This window comes from Drosophila subpulchrella, unplaced genomic scaffold (genome assembly GCF_014743375.2).
Source record: "Drosophila subpulchrella strain 33 F10 #4 breed RU33 unplaced genomic scaffold, RU_Dsub_v1.1 Primary Assembly Seq354, whole genome shotgun sequence".
Classification (NCBI taxonomy): domain Eukaryota; kingdom Metazoa; phylum Arthropoda; class Insecta; order Diptera; family Drosophilidae; genus Drosophila; species Drosophila subpulchrella.
The window spans coordinates 2,782,353-2,801,994 of NW_023665577.1; the positions used below are offsets into that span (position 1 = coordinate 2,782,353).

General features: G+C 44.2%; 4 protein-coding genes across 11 annotated transcripts in view; 2 read left to right on the plus strand and 2 right to left on the minus strand.

Annotated features, from left to right (window-relative positions):
• Positions 1 to 1,064: 1,064 nt before the first annotated feature.
• Positions 1,065 to 2,620, plus strand: LOC119560079 (SET and MYND domain-containing protein 5). Its single transcript, XM_037873393.1, has 4 exons — positions 1,065 to 1,194; positions 1,249 to 1,863; positions 1,924 to 2,101; positions 2,168 to 2,620. The coding sequence occupies exons 1-4, from the start codon at positions 1,159 to 1,161 to the stop codon at positions 2,518 to 2,520; spliced, it is 1,182 nt and encodes a 393-aa protein (XP_037729321.1). The 5' UTR covers positions 1,065 to 1,158; the 3' UTR covers positions 2,521 to 2,620.
• Positions 2,621 to 2,882: 262 nt separating this feature from the next.
• LOC119560807 (transmembrane emp24 domain-containing protein eca-like) lies at positions 2,883 to 4,344 on the plus strand. Its single transcript, XM_037874440.1, has 4 exons — positions 2,883 to 3,129; positions 3,193 to 3,740; positions 3,801 to 3,972; positions 4,031 to 4,344. The coding sequence occupies exons 1-4, from the start codon at positions 2,997 to 2,999 to the stop codon at positions 4,237 to 4,239; spliced, it is 1,062 nt and encodes a 353-aa protein (XP_037730368.1). The 5' UTR covers positions 2,883 to 2,996; the 3' UTR covers positions 4,240 to 4,344.
• On the minus strand, positions 4,317 to 5,420 carry LOC119560808 (DDRGK domain-containing protein 1). Its single transcript, XM_037874441.1, has 2 exons — positions 5,262 to 5,420; positions 4,317 to 5,197 (listed from the first exon to the last, which is right to left on the minus strand). The coding sequence occupies exons 1-2, from the start codon at positions 5,350 to 5,352 to the stop codon at positions 4,359 to 4,361; spliced, it is 930 nt and encodes a 309-aa protein (XP_037730369.1). The 5' UTR covers positions 5,353 to 5,420; the 3' UTR covers positions 4,317 to 4,358.
• Positions 5,421 to 6,532: 1,112 nt separating this feature from the next.
• The window catches only part of LOC119559906 (5'-AMP-activated protein kinase subunit gamma-1), a 74,389-nt gene continuing 61,279 nt past the window's right edge, over positions 6,533 to 19,642 (minus strand). For 3 of the 8 annotated variants that reach the window (XM_037873077.1, XM_037873076.1, XM_037873075.1), the window contains exons 8-13: positions 17,157 to 17,290; positions 12,036 to 12,084; positions 8,605 to 8,895; positions 8,371 to 8,549; positions 8,102 to 8,305; positions 6,533 to 7,700 (exon numbers count right to left, since the gene is read on the minus strand). In XM_037873077.1, coding sequence (XP_037729005.1) covers positions 6,897 to 7,700; positions 8,102 to 8,305; positions 8,371 to 8,549; positions 8,605 to 8,895; positions 12,036 to 12,084; positions 17,157 to 17,290 — 1,661 coding nt within the window. In that variant the 3' untranslated portion in view covers positions 6,533 to 6,896. Of the gene's footprint in view, positions 7,701 to 8,101; positions 8,306 to 8,370; positions 8,550 to 8,604; positions 8,896 to 8,986; positions 9,341 to 11,047; positions 11,181 to 12,035; positions 12,085 to 13,603; positions 14,756 to 17,156; positions 17,291 to 17,415; positions 18,062 to 18,593; positions 19,261 to 19,642 lie in introns of those variants that run through there. The other 5 variants (XM_037873078.1, XM_037873079.1, XM_037873081.1 and 2 more) reach the window with 5 other exon arrangements.

Consider the following 19,642-nt stretch of genomic DNA (forward strand, 5'->3'; position numbering starts at 1 on the left):
GCCACTTGATCGCAATTGTGAGCGACAAAAACAAGATAAACTTGGGTCCCATGATCGGCGAGGAGTTCCAAGCAATTCCGAGGCTTTGGGACATTACCCATCTGAAGCGTGTGCAGTTGCCGCTGCACACAGACTTTATAATAGGGCGAATGTACTCTACGAACTTCCACAAACGCAATGTTGGCGACACGTTTAATGACATTCTTAAGTTCAACGAGGTCCAATCTCGAAAAGTAACTCACAAGTTTTAGAAACATCATTTTTTTGTAACTTCATTATCGGTGCTTAGACACACAGTGAAACACGGAAAAGTTAAAATTTGGTGCGAAATTTGATTTTAAACAATTGTCTCTAAGGCCAATTTAAATTCAAAGGCACGTCCTCAAAGTTATTGTAGACACAAAAAAGTTAATACTAAAAGACAAGTCCACGAAAACCCCAGAACACATCGTCCTTTCGGCGCAGCTAATAGAGATCCTTGCAGTTGAGACTGCGTTCACGTTGTGTTCCACCTTGTCCTCGCTTACCCACCGGGCGATGATCTTTTTCACGACGGTTTTTTCCTGCTCTCATTTCTTGCATACTTTGCTTCTACTATCAAAGCACTAGATAGCTTGCATATTATTGCAGCAGTTAGAGTGTTTTTTGTACTCGTCAAAACTGAGTCATCACAAATTTTAAATACATTTTAGAACACATATTTTTTCAAATTTTAGAATATGAAGCTTACTCTTGAAATGGGTAAATTTCGCAATTGTACCTGAAATTACTTAGTTGATTTTAAAATTTTATTATATGTGGTGGTTCTGGATTACTGAGTTGAATTGAGTTTTACGAAACACGCACAAATGAAACTTATTGATTGCTTAAAAAAAAAGTGGTTCTTGATACGAAAATGAATTAATTAATGTGGAACCATAAGTGTTTCGATTCCAATGCGCAACATAAATAAAAACACCCTCTGAATTTGAATTCGTACCGGAAAACGGGTGGTCAGCTGGATTCTAAAAACAAATACTGAATATAAATAATGAAATACTAAATGTATTGCATGTGCGGTCCCACTTTTTGCTGAAGCGACAGCTTGTTATTGTTTATATACAACGCACGTGGTAACCCAGCTTAATTGGTCAAAACAAAAGACTTCCAATAAGCAAGATGAACCACTTTGAGATACGGGAGTTGCCCGGAAAGGTAAGTGGTGTGCTGGATACCATCCGACCTGCAGCTAAACTCATATTTCCGCAGGGTCGGGCCATGATTGCTACCAAGAACTTTGCCGTGGACGAGGTGATCTTCGAGGAGGAGCCCTTCGTCTCCCGGCAATTCTCTTGGAACGCGGCGTACGGCTATGCGGCATGTGACCACTGCATGCGGCCGCTGGAGACGGTGTTGGAGAATGTGCGCCGCTTGGCTAGCGATCCCCAGGTGGAGGTGCCCCTCCTGCAGCACGATCCCACGGCCCAGTGGGTGGCTCAGTTCACCCAGTGCCCGCGCTGCAAGGTGCGCTACTGCTCCGAGGACTGCCTGATGGAGGCCCAGAAGCGCTACCACCGGGTGGCCTGCATGGGCGCCTTCCGTTCCGACGACACACATCCCATTAATGTGCTGAATGAGACTTGGAAGAAGATGCACTATCCGCCCGAGACGGGCAGCGTCATGCTGATTGTCCGCCTGATGGCTCTCTACCAGCAGAGCTGCAAGAAGGCCGAGTTCCTCGAGCAACTGCAGTCCTTCCAAGCACTGATTGTGAATCGCGAGCAGAAGATTTACCACAAAATGCTGGGCGAGAACTTCGAGCAGCAGATGGAACAGCTGTATCTGGCGTTCTGCAATGCCTTTCCCGGTGAGGAGTTCTCTATGGTATGCATTCCCTCAGTGAGACGGTTAAATTGAGGCTAATTTCTGGCTTCCATTTCGTAGTTCACCACGCCGGATGCATTCAAAACCCTGATGGGCATTATGGGCACCAACAGCCAGGGCATCGCGACAAGCGTGCTCTCCCAGTGGGTCGTTAAGGTGTCCGAGCTACCACTGCCGGATGCGGACAAAGCCCAGCTAGACACGGTCATCGATGGACTCTATGCCAAAGTCGGAGAATGTAACTGTTCCCTAGAAGTCCTTACAAGCCATATTTTACTTTAACATATTTTTTTCTTCCCACCAGTTGCTGGCGAATTCCTGAACAACGAGGGCTCCGGCCTATACCTCCTCCAGAGCAAGATCAACCACAGTTGCGTGCCGAATGCTTGCTCCACTTTTCCGTATTCCAACGATATTGTGGTGATGAAAGCCTTGGCTCCCATTCAAGAGGGTGACGAGATCTGCATCTCCTACCTGGACGAGTGCATGCTGGAGCGGAGTCGCCACTCGAGGCACAAGGTGCTGCGCCAAAACTACATATTCATCTGCCAGTGCCCCAAGTGCCGAGCCCAGGCGTCCGATCCCGATGAGACCAGTGATGACGACGACGACGACGACGAAATGGACGATTATGATGATGATGACGACATGAACTAGCCTAAGATCCTTCTTCTTTATACGATGAAAAATGTTTATTTAAATAGTAAACAGCTACAAAGTATGTATAAGTGCTATAGTAAATGTTAAAGATTTTGGAGAAGCTTGGATGTGTGTCTAAATTCTATAAAGCTAGTGAAAGATTAGGAATGGGTTGATTTAAAAAAAAGAATTTCCAGAAGCGACTAGTCCGAAATGCCTGACTTAAGTATTTATATTATAGAATACATATATAATTTTTATTTCTCCAAGATCTCTTAAAAATTAAATGTGTTTATTAATTTCGTTCTACCAAGCGCGCACTTTATATACGAGGTTAGTCATCACCCACCCCCACCCCATACACTCCTGCCTGGAGAACGTTACCCAACACTTGGGTATCAATAAGCGTCGTAGCGCGATCCGCTTTGTGTTTTCATAATTCATTAATTTGTGCGAAGAACGCATGTAGAAGTTTTAATCAAAAGAGTTGTACCATGCAAACGAGATTAATATTCCTGGTCCTGCTCCTGACCATCCTGCACAGCACTTCCGGCCTGTACTTTCATATGCGGGAAAATGAGCGAAAGTGCTTTGTCCAGACAGCGCCCGACGATACTGACGTGATTGGTAAAGTTCGAAATATACCCCCAATGTGTAGACATTTCTAAATGCCTTTTCTCGACCTTCAAGTTCATTACAAGGCGGAGGTGGAGGATCCGAGATCCGACGGTTTTACGATACGGTCGCCCGGCATTGGGATGTTTGTGGATGTGCGGGGCAGCGATGCCCTGGTCGTCCTCTCCCGCGTCTATGACTCAGAAGCCCGCCTCAGGTTTACCACCTCCTGGCCTGGTGACTATCAAATCTGCCTGGAACCCAAAGGTTCTGAATGGTGGAGTGGAGCCCTGCTGCGTGTTCACTTGGACATCAAGATGGGCAACCAAGCTATGGACTACGAAACGAGTAGGAGGACGGAGAACCTGGATAATTTGCAGTTGCGGGTTCGACAGCTCATGAATCAGGCTGAGGATATCTACAAGAATCAGAACTACCAGCGCTATCGGGAGGAGCTATTTCGGGAGACCAGCGATAGCATATACTTCAACATAATATATTCCGCCGTTGGCCAGGTTGTATTACTTGTCCTGGTACTGGTCATACAGTACCATCTTTTGTTCAGGAAACCTTCCCCGTACCTTTCTTACTGCCAAATTCTTGGTGAAAAAGAACTGGCCAGGGTTAGTATATGGAGCGTCCTTGTTGTTTAATCGAATAACACGTTTCCTCAAACCAATTAGTTCAGGACACCAGAGGCGTTCCGCGCACTAATGGCCATCTGGACTCAAGACCATGAGGGGCTCACTTCCAGTGCCATCTCACAATGGATCGCCCAGTTTGAGGATCCAGGATTAACGAACGAGAAAGAGCAAATCCTTATCAATCAAAAGCTTCAAGCCAAAGTGGAAGAATGTAAGTGCAGGCGTTTCTTATGAAACACAACTGATTAGATTGCAATCTCTGCCCACAGTTGCTGCAAAATTCCTCACCAAGCCTGCTCCGGAGATTCTGGGTAATGCAAAAGGTAGCTACTACGCATCCAATGTTCAACTGTCTAGCCTGCTGTCCACCGCCCAGAGGAATCGCAGTGTCCACTTGAAAGGCGACACATTCCTGCTGGTCTGCGAATGCGAAGATTGCAAGGCCAAGAATCCGATTGGAGTGGATACGAAACCATAAATGAAACCTTTAACACATAAGTCGTCTGTCTTGAATATGTTTTCCCTTTGTTCTTGTTATTCTACCAACTCATCGCATCTAAAAAATAAATTTAATTTATAAATGGCTAACAAATCTCATCAGGAGCTGCCCTCGGCGCCGCCGGCGGAGACGGGCGTCAGGTTAATCAGGTTGTTGCTACTCTCGGCCAGTTCGGCGATGGAGACGCGTCCGCGCTGTTTGATGAACTTGGCCACGGCCGCGAGCTCCTCCTCGGAAACGTAGATGAATTTGCCGCGATCGTCGATGACGCCGGTGATGGTGCCATCGGCCTGCAGTTCCTGGATGCGATCGATGGCCTGCTGCGTCTTCAGTTTGAAGGCCACTGCCAGATCCTCCAGGACAACCACCTTGTTGTCTCTGATGTACTGTATAAAGTCGGCCAGGAGGTTGTCCTGTTCGTCGGCGTCGCCCTCCTCGAAGCCCTCTTCCTCCACACTGAAGGCGGCCTTCATCTTCAGGTACTCCTCGTGCTCCTTGCGCTCTCGCTCCTCCTTGGCCAGACGCTCGGCGTCCAGCCGCTTGCGCTCCACCTCCGCATCGAGGTCCTCCTGCTGCTTGCGTTCGGCCTCCTCCTTGGCTTCCTTCACCTTTCGCTGCTCGCGATCATGCAGTTCCTGCTCACGCTGCATTCGTTTCTGCTCCTTGGCCTCCATCTTGGCCCGCTTCTTGGCACCCATCTTCTCGTCCAGCACAGCGCCCTGGGGAACGCGGGCACCATCGTCATCCACCTGGACATCATCTTCGTTGTCGGAGTCGCCATGGGCTGGCGGAGCACCTGCTGCTGGAGCAACTGGAGCCGCTGGAGCATTCTGGCGCAGCCGGTTGCGCTGATTTCGGGCTATCTGAGCCCGACGCGGCACTCCCTCCTGGGCGCGCTGTGGGACGCCACGTTGTGGGGCAGCAGCTGGCTTGGTTTCTGCATATTTTGGGGTCAATGGTTTAGTCGCCATTCGCAAGGTTGCACCTACTTTCCGACTCACCTGGGCTGGCATTCTTCTTCTGCAGCAGGTACAGCGAGATGATCACCACCAAAAGAGCAATGGCAATCCCCACGAGAACGATCAGCTCCATTGCGATTTAGTATGGAGGTGCGCAATGCTTTTTGGTTTGGCCAAAAAAAGTAAACGTCAACAAAATGAACATATGACTGCAAGTCAAGATAGCGACTATAAGTTGGCGGCAGGTCTGCCGATTCGGCTATTTTATAGCCAGATTGAAGATGCTTGCGGCGTATGCTCATAGTTTGAACTACACCGGGCAAGACCTTTTAAAGTGAATTAGGATTTTCTATAGCAAACCATGTAAAGTGCGATGATGGGTTCCAGGGTTACAAAAATACTACTTTTTAAAAAGAAAATTGAGCAAAGTGTTCATTAAAAAAAAACCAAAATAACATTTCACTTTATTACATATTATAAATATAAAAACAAAAAGAAACCAAATCATTTAAAATAAAATAAATTCTTCAATTACATACTCAATTATGAAAAATAAAATTAGAATTAATCACTCTCTAACGAGTCTTTAGTGTATGTTGTCGTAGGCCGGCTTTCTTTAAAAAAAAATTGGTCCAATGTTTGCTAAACATTTTTTTTAAGCGTGAAATATATTTCCTTGTAGCAATTGATATTCATAGCTACCGCCTGGGACACTTTAAGACTCCTTTCGCTGTCGGGATCGTTTTTTAATAAAATATCCATACCTTCGTCAATCAAACACATCAAACAAAAAAGGGGAATTCATAGCACTAAAACGAATGGTTTTGCAAATAATACCTAAATCATAAAGAAACTAAGAACATTTTTTAAATTTTGGAAAGATTTTAAGTTTTTTTAAATTTTATTCCAATTAGACAGATACCAGACAAATGATTATTTAATTTATATCTTCTTACGACCGCCAGAGGCACGTATATTCAGGCATCTTTTTAACTGCTCAGTAACCCGCGTTTCGGCAATACAATTCTGAGAAGTTCAAAAAGAAAATGTTCTGAGAAAACTATTAAATATTCACGAGAGCCGTAGAAATATGAAGGTAAAAACCAGGAGATTTTATAGATTTTTTTTTTCAAAGATCAAACATGTTTTAAACTGATAATGTAAGGAATGTTAGACCTTAACACAATCTTTCTGATATTGATAAAATTCAGTTCAGCTTTCAAAACAGAATGCGTCATAAGCCATCGGCAAGAACTTTGTTATTTCCGGCCATTCCGGCTTAAAACTCCCGCTAGCCCATGCAAAACGCAATCTTTGACTTGTACTGTACTATCATATAATAATCAATTACATCGTTTAAAATTTAAAGACATTCTAATGTAATTTGTTGTTTTGTTTTCGTTTTCTTGTGTGTGTATATATAAACATCTTGTTAACAGCTTTTTGTTTTTGTTTTGCTTTTAGTTGCTTGTTGTAAAATACATAATATTTCATAATTGTAATAATATATCCTTAACAACTATTAATATTCAAATATAATTTTCTCTGCTTTATCATTATTGTTGTGTTTTGGGTTCTTAGTTCTTGTTTAGCAATTGTATCTGTTTCTTTTTCTGTTTCCGTTTCCGTTTCTGTAGTAGCAGCTGTATCTCTTTAGCTTGTGTTTAAATTAAGGGTCTATTCACTAACCAACGCCATTTCTCGCGCCGCGGGCGTCAGTGACTGGCCCAAAGCGGAGGCAGCGGACACGGCGCTGCTCAGCCCGTCGTCCTCGTCGTCGTCCATCGATGCCTTCTTGCGCTCGATCTCCGCCAGCGCCTCCTGGTCGTCATCATCATCACAATTTGTGTGCTCGACCTGGTCGGCGGATTCCTCCTCGTGCGCCTCGTCGGCAAAGGACACTTCCACGGGACTGTTACTGCTATCACCATTAGCTGTCGCCGCCGCCGCCGCCGTCGTCGTCGTCGACGTCGTCTGATCGTGCTGGTTGTTGTTGGCCTTATCCTCACTGGCGGACTTGTTGTTATCACTGTCGGCATCGTCGCTCCTCATCGGCGCCGGCTCCTCCTCGGGTATGTCCTCGATCAGGCTCCGATTGCCGGATCCGGCCGAGGGACTGCGAGGCGGGGGCGTTGTCGTCGTCGCTGCGGCAGCAGCTGGTATCTCCACCTCGGCCACTTTGCGCACCAGGACGGGATCGGAGGCGCGCAGCGAGCTCTCTGACCCGCCGACGCCCTCGCCACTGGGCCGCAGTACCAGGTAAAGCAGGATGTCCGACAGCGAGATGATGCCGATCACCTTGCGGTGCTCGTCGACCACCACCAGGCGATGGACCTCGGCGCGGACGATGCGCTCCATGATCGTGTACAGCGACTCGTCCAGATTGCACTTCTGCACGCCCTCGAACCACTCGTTGCGGTGCTCGTTGGCCTTGCGCAGCGAAACATCGAGATCGTTGTAGGTTTTCTCAGCAGCGAGATTCTGAAGGAAAAGAAAGGGGTTTTTATTAATTTAATTCAAACACTTAAGTAAAACTGTACTACCTATCTAAAATATCTAACACCTCCTAACTTATATATTTTTTGGGTTTCAATAGGAATTTCGAAATACGCCTTTGTCCTAGCAATAAAATTTTGTAAAGGTTCTTTTTTATATTTCAGAACATTAAAATCAAACAATTTGAAACATTTCGACAGCATAAATAATAATTCTTTGGAATAACTTTACGGTTAATACAAAAACATTGGACGCAAACTTAACAGGATACAGGATTTTTCACAAGTTTGTTTTGTTTAATGTTAGTTATATATTTCCAATCTGTAGTTCTCTAACCTCCTACAATTCCCTAGGGATTTCTTGGGGGCAATCAAGGGTATACTTACAATCACATCAAACTTTGCATAGATGTCGACGAGCCGTCCCTCGGAATCCACGAGTGGCAGGGCAGAGACGCGTCGCTCCACAAATTTCTTGAGCGCCGTGATGATGCTCGTCGTCTCGTCGGCGGTCTCGATGTTGTTGTAGGTGCCAATCTTCAGTTCGCGCAAACTCCTTTGCATGTACGCGGGCTTTGGTAATTCATTAATCTGCGAATAAAAAAATACCATGATTATCATCGGATTTCAGTAACAAATATTTCTAGAGAACTTACGTATAGGAAGAGGAACCTCAGTATGCGTTTATGTGTCAGGATGTAGAGGACGTTGCCGGTCGCCGGGTCGATGACGGGCAGGCGATGTATGCGGCTGTGGATGAGAATTTTGATGGCATCGTAGAGGGAGGCATCCGGCCCGATGCTGACCAACGGCATCACCTGGTTGTGCAGAACACCTGGCAAAGGAAACAAGTTAGCTATCGTAATACTGCTTGGCTTGGCATCACTTACTTCGCCACGTGTCCAGTTTGTGCTCTTCCAGCTGTTCCATGGACGCATTGGGCGATTTGTAATACATTTGCAGGATCTTGATAAAGTCCGTGATGGTCAGCATGCCCACGAATTGCTGCTTCTCTGAGTCCCAGAGCGGTGCCGCACGCACCCCGTTGTACACCAGGGCGTAGAAGGCCTTCTTCACGAGGAGCTGCGTGTCAAAGACGACCAACTTAGCGGAGGTGGGTATCAGATCATAGCACTTGTGAAAGCGAAAGAACTTCACGAAGATCTGTGAGTCGTCCTCCTCTGCAAAGAAAATAAAAACAGGTAGGTTATTATACGGCTTAAGGAAGCTTTGGGCTGTAGATTTGGCAGGTTTGGGGTCTAGGTTGGGCACCTTTCTTTAGCAGCTCGGCTAGCAAACGCTTCCAGGCCTCGGAGATCTGCTCGAACTCTTTGATGCTCTCCAACGGATAGCAAAGGACGTCGGCCGGACGACCGTTGCCACCTCCCAGCACCAGACGACCCGCATGATTCGAATAGAAGTGCAACTGTAACATGCGTTCTGGGTTGCCTCTCTGCTCTAGTTTGACTCTGGGTGTTTATTGTTTTTTAGCGATCTTCAGTGTCGCATTACGATAGTCTGATCCAATCCGATCTGATCTGGTCTTCCGTCTGAGGCCTGTGGGCGCTAACAATTAACTGGGCGACTCGATTTGCTCTGCTAATTGCTCTGCCTAATTGATCAGCCAACTAGCTAACAGCCCATTAACAGTCCGCTAACGCAGTCCGCTACGCCGCTCTACGCGCTTCTCACTGCGTCTAGCTAAGTCAGTAAATTTATATTGATGTGCCCTTAGCGTTACCGAACCCAAAAAAGAACAACCCTCGCCCATAAATTTATGGTCGCACGCGTTTCGATAAATTAAATTAAGACATTTTTAATTAAAATAAATTTAGCGTACGACAAAAGCAACAGAATCAGCCTCAAGCACGCCAAACACACCAGAATAGAATAGATTCACCGAATTGTTGAACAATAAATATTATTTCAATTCCCATCGAGACAATGAGAGATCAAGTGAGAGGGGTAGAATGTAGACGGCTCTGGCACAATGTAAACAAATAAATATTGAGGCGGGGCCAAAAGGTGTTAATCAAAAACTATATAAAAGCACAGGGTCTGTAGATCGGTCTTGTCAGGGGCCTGATAAATGCAAGCCAAACATTCGCCGATTCAGCATTTGTCGGAGCCATTATAGCGACACATAACAGATATTGGGACAGACAGTTGTGCCAAGAAATTAATTAACCGCAGCATAAGGCCTCAACACTGAAATTTCGAATGTCTATAAACATTATTGCGTTTCTTTAGCGAAATGCATTTGGAAAACCATTTGGGAAATAATTAATTTTGTTTATAGCTCGCAAATTATTTCTGATCATATAATATATGGCCTGGTTATTTTCTGATCAGAGGCTTTATTCGGTACGAATAAAGATCAAAGAAAATAAATATTTATCAATAAAAAAAACTGACGTTGATAACTGGGGTAATACATAAAAAATAATTATAAATACTTATTAAGTAAGTAAGTATTTATGTTGTTCACTTGGAATCTCGAATACCTTTGCCATAAGTATTATCCGGATGATGTCTACCGCAAAATAGGCCAAAAGACAACAGACAGTTTAAAAACGACCAGAAATAATATAGAAAACGAAGGCCAGATACCGCGGCAGGAAAATATATGTGTATGCGGCGAAATAAATTGTAAAATATTTGGAGCTATAAGCAAAATGGCAAAAGATTTTCCGACTAAGCTGTGTAAACATTTAAATGTTGTTTAATAAATGGATTCTACTGCGGTTGCCGGGCGGCGAACGGTTCGAATAGATAAAGAAAGTCGAAAGAAATCGAGATAAAAAGCTTGGCGAGATGGGTGAAGGTCTCGGTCTCGGTCTCCGCATTCTTTTTCGTACTTCTCTCTCCCTCTCAATATCATCGATGGGCTTTGTTTTTGCCTTGATTGGTTTTTTCAATGCAAATCTACATATATTCATAAGTGAATGCAAGGTATATATGGGTTATCGATTCCGATTCTATACGCTTCTGCGTTTTGCGATTCTTTTGACAGTGGGCCACGGGCCACACGAGTTAATTGAAATGCTCCTTGGTTTGTTGATTATTCTGCTATTTCTTTTTTGCTGTGTGGGATCAAAACAATTGAAAACCCATTTTCACAGCGGGGGGCAATGGGGCGGTACGAGGAGGCGGTTGTGATGGTTCAGTTGCTTTTGGCGTCGCGGCGCTATTCGAAAATTCTTAACGAATGACTAACAGAGAAGCGAAGACCTTCGATGGGTCGACTTTGCTTTGCAGTTGGTCGATTCGATTGTTTTGGGTTGGTAAGTAATTCCTACTACACTCGGCCTTATCCACAGACACTATCCATACACTTTTGCACATATAGATACATATAGATCGGGAATGGTTCCTGCTGCCAATAGTTCCACACACGCAAAACACACGGAAAATCGCCGAATTTTTTGTCGTCTGCCCGTCTTCGTTGGCGACGTTCTAAACGATTCGAAATTTTATCATAAACTGATCTGCAGTCTGGGTTTTCCATCTCCTCTCCCTCTCTATATAGCTAGCTCTCTGGGTCTTAAAAGTTTTTCGTCAGGGAAAAGCGCAAAAACAAACAAATGATAGACTGAACAAAATACAAATGGGAAACGCTCAGAGCAGAATCCCCGCTACGAAATCGGAAAAGTTCTCAGAGGCGCTATATAAATTGAATATAATCTTTTGTGAGAGATCGGTTTGGATCGGATCGGTTGGGAATTGACGTTAATGAGGATCATGAAATGTCTGAAATTGCCAACAAATTACATGCACTATTTTCTATCCTCTCGGCTCTCATTGTACCCTTATTTGCGTATTTTTCCCCGAGTTGTCTCCGGCGTACTTGGAACTTATAATTAGCTTTGGTAAAAAAGAAAACTAAAAAACACACTTTTGGGGGTGTGTTTGGGCTTACGTTAGGAAATTTTTTAAAGAAGCCTCAACTATTCTTAGCGGGAATAACACAAAGTATATCCACATTCCCTAACGATTATGTTCTATGTCGCAATTAGAACCGCCTACGTCAGCCACGAAATATTCCATTGCTGCTACCATAATCCCTGTGAATTATGATTTCGATTCCATATCATGTCTTCTTATTTGGTCTATCAGCATGTATATGTATATACCAGGTTCTATTCTATTCTGGCTATGGCGTCGTGTGCCCAAAGAAAATCCTCAGAGGCCGACTCTTGATCGAATGCCAAATGGTTTTGCTAATTTATTTAAATTAAACATGTTTGTTTGTCTCAAGGGGCGACAGATGCAGTAGGAGGGGCATGGGCTCGGAATAAGAGAGGGTGGTTTGAAAACTTACCAAAGTCCGATAGGTTTACTTTCTCTAGGAACGGATCAGCGACGGGCAACTGGAAAGAAACATAAAATATTTTGATTACAATCATGAAACTGTAATAAAGGTAGCATCATTCACTTTTGAAAGTTTTATAAAAGTGCAAGGGAAATATTATCTCTAAAATCAAGTTTTCTTCGTTTATATACCTCGTTTATTTACATTGAAGCAATAAAACTAAATTTATAGCTGTTAAGTACATAAGACAGTGCAAAGTGAACTATCATTAAAGAAATAAACGAGCCAACTTGAAAAGTCGTAAAAAGTACACATACGACGTATAGCGTTAGGTAAGTTATTTCAGCCGTAGTATTATTTACACCTTGTTTTCCCATATATTAAGACACTCACTGGCTTCCGCTTTCTTCACAGCCTTCTGATATTATTGGCAATATAATTCTGATAATATATGTGGGTCACAATGATTGGAGCTTTTTCAAGGATTTTAAAATGTGAACAATACAATATCGAAAGTAAACAGTAGGGGGACGGTTCTGTAAACAATAGTTCAAGTTGCGTTGATATAGTTCTCATACGCGTTATCTGTTAATCAAGAGGCGAAATCACAGATAAAACCCAGAGAAACAAAAACAATTCCAGCACCAATGAAAATTTATGAGCAGGGTGGAAAGGGGTGGAGAGGAGGTGTGTGCCCAGTCGTTTGAGTAGCTTTGAATTAACATTGAAATGTGCAATTGTGGAATTATGACACATTAGCAAGGGGAGGTATGGGGATCGGGGAATGGGACAAGTGCCCCATATCAGATACGGCAATTGAAAAATTACGCTCGCATACGAGTACAAACCAATTTTGGTTTAGCCTAAACGTTTATACCCACAATCATTCTCTTTCCCCCGTAGCGCTCTTTTCTAGTAAAAAATGGGGTCAAGAAAAGTGTGCACAGCGAAAAATGTTTTCATTTAAAGAAAAGATATTGAATACATCCGAGGATATATATTATTTAATTAAATTAAATTTAGTTGGATAGCTCAGCTGAATACTTTGTAATTTCCAGAACTGCCTACATATCCTAAAATAAACTCCTATTAAAAATCAACGCGAATTCTTCAGAACTGATGCTCAATAACTAAATTATATCAAGGTTATTTGTATAATTTTTCCATTTATATTGTTTCTTTTTAGATTCAACTCAGAAACGTATTTTTCGAAAGCGCATTGTAATGCTGACCCTCATTTTTTCTAAATATATATTGCACTGAATTCAGCCGAATTCAATGGGCGGAAAAGCTTCCCCCCAAAGCTTTGCTACAGCCACACACTTGATGGTTTTCCTTTGTTTTCATTTCAATACATTTTCCACATAGCAAAAAAATGTTATACTAAGATGTAAGATTGCATCATAGATAGCCAAAGCAAGGGTTCAAACCCTACTGCTGCGCAATTAATTTTTTTGATTTTTTATAAATATAAAAATAGGGTTTTTACACTTCAAGCATCATATCTTTATGTTAAAACATCAAATTGATTATTACATTTGAATATTGTCTCACACATTTTCTTCCAGTGCACTTACGCTAATCTTGCGTCCGGATCGAGGCAACAATTGTTGCTGGCGCTTCCACTGCTCGATCTGCTCGACGCTGTAGTCGCTGCGCCGTCGCATCAGCATGCACTGGTGCACCGGCGAGTGGTGGCGCGGGGTGGGGGAGGGGGAGGAGTGGGCGCTGCTGACGCGCCGCCGCTCGTAGACGAGCGTCTGCTGCACTGCAGCAGCGGCGGCGGCAGAGGGTGAATGACCCAGCGAATGGCGGGCAGCATTTGCAGTTGTGTTGTTGCTGTTTCTTAGTTGTTGCTGTTGCTGCAGTTGCTGTTGTTGCTGCAGTTGCAGTTGCTGTTGCTGCTGCAGTTGCTGTTGTTGCAGCTCTTGTTGCTGCTGCATTTTCTGTTGCTGACTGTGATTGCTGTGCGCCTTGCGTCGCAGCAGCGATGATGACATGGCCGCCGTTAAAGTTGCCTTTAGCTTTTTGCCATCTTTTCCCTTGCTTTTGCCGCTCGGCAGGCTTGGGATGCTTTGATTGCTTTGGCTAATGTGGCTTTGGTTTTGGCTCTGGCTTTGGCTGTGACTGTGGCTGTGACTTTGGCTACTGCCGTTGTCATCGCGCCTGCTTACGTGCTGCGAGTGGCGTTGGCCGTCGACGAGATCGCGCAGATTCGCACTGTTCAACAGTTGATAGTTGCTGCTGGCCGTCGGCCCGTTATTCGACATCAGCGCCGGCAGATGGCCATACCGCTTTTTGCGATGATACAGCGGCGAATTGCTCAGCGATCGCGCCTTGCGTCCGCCGCTTTTGGCATTTGCATTTTCACTGCTGAAACTGTTGTTGCTATCGTTGCTGTCTTTGGGCAGATTGGGGTCAAAGTGTACGCTCAGTTTGGGTGGCGTTTTCGGGGCGGGCACGGGGGTGGCGGTAGGGGCAACATGGTGCAGGGGCGGAGAGGGTAGCACCCCCACGCGGGGCGTGCTCGGCTCGAAGGCGGAATAGCGACGGCGATACATGAAAAGCCCGCACTCGAGTAAATAAACACTGGCAGACGGATTTATCAAGAGCCACCAGAAATGACGACACCACTCCGTTGGATCTCCGAGTGTACGAATGTACGATTGTACAAATATACGGCCGTGTTCCGTTCCGTTTCACTTGGTTTCCGCTCGTTTTCCGGACACGTCTGCGCTCACGCAAATGAAAAATTAAACTGGTTAAAAAAACGCCACTGGTTAAGAGTTTAGCGAGCGCCAATCAAAACCCACACACATGATCGCCCCACCACAAAGAGCGGAGAAAGAGAGGCAGTGAGCGCCAAAAGTGCGCGAGAGTGCTAGAGCTTGAGCAAATACAAGAACACACGCGATGGGCTGCCATGTAAATGTAACGAAGCTACAACACTCTAGAATGCACCTACACTTGAAACAAATGGGTGGAACTCATTTCAATTTCTTTTCTTTAAACTATACAAGGTATAACTTGGTTGCACGGGTGCATTTTGAAATTGTAATATTTACACGAAAGAACCAATTATTAAATTTAGTTGATCATTATTTGTTATTACTTCGGTTGCGTAGGGAATGTTGGAATTTGTTATATTTGCATAAATATTTGAAAAGCTTTCATTTAAAGATCTGCTCTAAATTTGTAAACAACTCGTATCTACATATATGAAAAAATAAAGATTTTGCTCTATTCATGCATCACCCCTTTTTTTAATATATTTTAGAATGTGACGAATAAATTTTATTTTTATGAGACACATTATTTTGCGAGTGCAATAAAAAACTGGGTTGGCTGCATCAAAAATAAACTTTTTATTTGTCCAACGGTTCACTTCTTACACCTTGTTTGCTTTGCTTATCTGTTCGCTGCCTCTCCCTGTGGGGTTTCTTCGAGAGAGCGGCCAAAACGAGCGAAGAATCGCAAATGCCTAGTTAACCGGATGAAAGAGGTATCAGAGGAATGGCGCGTTTATTTCCTTTTCGACTTGATCGTTAAATCGTTAAAGCAAACAAACGGTCCATAGACAGAGAAGGGCATATGTGAAGTGAAAGAGAGGGGTCGACGAGAGAGACCCACTTGCACCCACACAGGCAAACAGCTCAAGAAGGCCACTGCAGGCGGAAAAAGAAGAAGCGCATCAAGTGCTCGACTCAAAGCGAATCCCCACTCATTGAGTCAACTGAGAAAAATACGCATCGGAAAAGCAAAGAGCTTCTGTGTACATTTGTTGTTTTGTTTAAGCGATAAGTAAAACAAACGGTACTGCAAGATTGTGGCCTTGCTAAAGAGAAAGATAGAGAGAGAGAGAGCGGTAGAGAGAATAGTGAGAAAAGCCTGACGTGAGAAGAGTACTTGGCTAATTAATCATCATCATTAGCGGATACGTACATCCAATAACCAACAACAAACCAAAGGCAAAAAGAATTCGACGGTGAAAGCCCAAGCCACTGACGTCAGAATACAGAAAAGTTAGAAAGACATTAGCGAAGAATTCCCAGGCATATGCAATCGAAAATAAAATACTTGGCACATGATTCTATCTATCGAGCTAAACCAGTTTTCATGGGTGACCACGTTGCGGAGTGCGAAGTAAACAATAACAACAGACTAACAATATAATAACACTATGTTTATAAGGGCCATTAGGCCGATTATGCGACCTTGTATTCTACATACATACATAGGTGGGGGCGAAATAAACCCAGGAAAAGGTAATTCTTCAATTAATTTAACGTCGATGACAAAGTGAGTGAAGTAAATTAGCCATCATCATGATTTCTGGTTTTCAATATACGGTGATTCATTACTTCGAGTTTGTTTCACCAACAATCGGTTAAATTGCATTTGCTAGTATGGATCTCTGATGGCAAATCTTATCTGAATTATCGCAGATACATTACGTATACGTATTAGGCAGATTTAATACGCCAAGTGGTATTCTACATGTAGTCTACATGACATGTAGCTCATCCGTAATCCTCAAAGTATGCTATAAAAATGCAACAACCTGAGGGTTTATGTGAGTTTAAGTTCACTACCGTTCTTTAATGAATAAATGCATGAAGAATTGCCCCTAGTTCTTAAGTTCCAAGTGCTAACAGAATAGATATAATACTTATGCGTGCATCATTGCACACGACCTTGAGGAATTATATAAGCATCTGGGAAAACGCATTTCTCAACTGGTAACAGAGTAAATCAGAAATGTCAAGGTGAAGTGAACTGAATGAGGTAAACAAAAAAGGGGAGTCATGCAGTAAAAGTCTAAGAGAAAGGGGGAATATACAGAAGCGTATTTTTAGCTATTAATAGCTTTGAATAACCGAGTCGACAAGATTGCCTTTTAAGACGATAACGAAAAGAAAAATGGAAAGGGAAAATATTTGCGAGATAGCAAGATGATGATATATTATCGGGGAAATTAACTTCTTAAGGCGTAGAAGATTTTTGTTAGATGACACATTATTACGTATAACTAGGAAGATAACTTTTGTTGACTTTTCGATTTATCAAGTTCACTACTTTCAGTTAAAATAAATAATGTGACATAATCTTCACTAAATGCTGGAAACTTACCCCTCTGGAGTCTCTGAAGAGGATGGCTGCATGGTGTGGATCCAACGTACCATCCCCCCGCAGCCCTCGACCGGCGGCGCCAACTGAAGCACGGCGTTTCTCCAAGTCCGCTGAGGCACGACGCATATGAGCACCTGAAAGGGGATTCGAATCATAGTAAGTACAAGTTTTCAATGGAACAAGTTAAAGAGTATATGGCTAAACCTAGTTTAACAGCAAGTACCAGTACCAGAAAGTAAACCAACCCAAAACCCTTTACCTTCTTTAACTATGCGATCGTAGATTTTGTAGGTGGCGCCCCAGTCATCCAGAATGCGATTGGGGCGGCTGAGCGTGTTCACATCCAAACTCTTGGATCTGGTGCGAAAGTTCTCCTGCGGATCGTTCTGCGGCGAAGTGCAAACACTTTGGGCGTCGTGGTGCTTCCTTGGCCACAGGTGCATCTTCTTGCCAAAGTGCTTCACCAGCTCGTGGATCGAATGGTGGTGATGATGGTGGTGGTGGTGGTGTTTTCCATGCTTGCCGTGACCTTCCTTGTGGGGCGAGTGCTGTTGCTCCTGCTCGTCGATGCTGAGGCTCTTGGCGAAAGACGAGTTGTCGAAGCGCTGGCGATTGAAGGGTCCGTTGCTCACTCCGCTGTCTGTGCTGTTCATCGACTGGCGTGAGGATTCCCCAGGCAAGGTATAGTCATCCAGCGAGGTATGGGCGGCACTTACTCGGTGAAAGATCGAGATGGCTGTGGGCCTTTGTTGCTGCTGTCCGCTGGCACCCGTGTGGGTGAAATACTGATGGTCCGCCTGGCTCTCGTAAATGTCGTCGAGATCGTGGGGAAAGTAGCCGCCCCCACCAGCGGGCGCTGTGGGTGGCGGGGAGCCAAAGTCAGGGCCTGCACTGCGACGCATGCTCTGCAAGGTTTTTTTAAGTTAGGATAAACTTTTCCTTGAAAAAGTCCTGTTTTGGGGGATGCAAACCGATTCCGAGTCGAACTAAACTGTATACACCTTTTGAATATTACCTAGCTTGATTGCAAAACTAGCTTAATTGTAATCAAAACAATTTCTGAATTTACATCAGGGTCTTTAGTGCTCTCTTCTGTAACTTGGAACACAAAGTGCCAGGAAAAATATTAAAGTTAGAGCGTTTTCGGTTGATTGAGCAGTCAATGTAATTATAAAATGAAATACTAATCATTAAGGTCATTGATCTCTTAAACCACACCTCCCAAACCACTGATCTTAATTTTTCACATGATGTTTACTCATAATATACGGTGCTTTAAAGATGGTTTTGCAAGCAATGTGTAATTCTTAATAAATATTTCCATGCTTTTTATTAATGTGACCCAATTCGATACTGATTAACAAATCCCTGTTTCTTCAGAGCACTATATCCACATTATCGATCGGTTTGCATCCTTGTCGGGGAAATTCTACTCACGCCATAAATAGCCGGACTGTGAGATCGTTCCAGGAAGCTGCGCTTCGAGGAGGGCGTCCGCTTCAGACTGCCGCTGGTGGGCTGTGGTTGCTGCTGGTTGTGGGCGTGGTGGGTGGGCGAGTTGCGGTAGTGGTGGTTGGCCAGCGACCTTGGGGCATCGGGCACGGCCTGCGGCAGCGAGTGTCGATCGCTCTGCCACTGGGCGTAGGCGCTTCCGGTGACCCCTCCCAGATTCTCGCCACCTGCAGATGCTCCTCCGCCTCCCCCGCCCCCTGAGTTGTTGGAATTGGAGCTGGAGCTGCTGGAGGAGTCCACACTGTAGAGGCGACTGCCCTGCGAGGAGGCATCGGCACTGCTGCCGTAGCTCGGGTAAATCTGGCGGGACCAACTCTCGCCGCCGCTCAGCTGTTTTTCCACGGCATGCTGGCGGTACAGGTGTGTGATTCCATGCATTTTTGGGCCGTTGTTTTCACTCTGTTGTCAGTTTTGTATTTTATTGTTTTTGTTTTATTGTTTATAGTTCTAGGTTGTAGTTACACTTTTGCAACGCAGTGTAAAACTGTTGTTATTGTTGTTGTTGCACTTGTCAATTTGGTTAAGGTAAACACTGCGATCCCCTGTCGCCGTCTCTGTCTTGCCTTGTAAAAGTCACATAATAATCCTTCAACTGTAAATAAAAATCACATCACATCACTCTCTTGCTCTCTTTTTGCCGCCCACTATCTATGCAATTGTTCGAGAGCTTTTGCTCTGCATCTCTCTTTCTGCGACCATCCGTCTCGCTTGCTCCTAGGTTGAACGCACTGAAATTAAGTCAAAGCTGCACACATCGCCTCGTTATATTTGTTCTTTCTGTTGCTTTTTGTTTGCCACGACGCGTTTGTTTATTTTTAACATTTTTAAACACATTTTGTCGCCACATTATTGGCTGTAATCGAACACAAAAAAGACAAGAAACAACGTTTGCAGCAACAAATATTTAGTGATGAATGCACTTGAGCAAGTTCACCACACCACCCACAATGACAGCTGCAACAAAAACGGCAAGG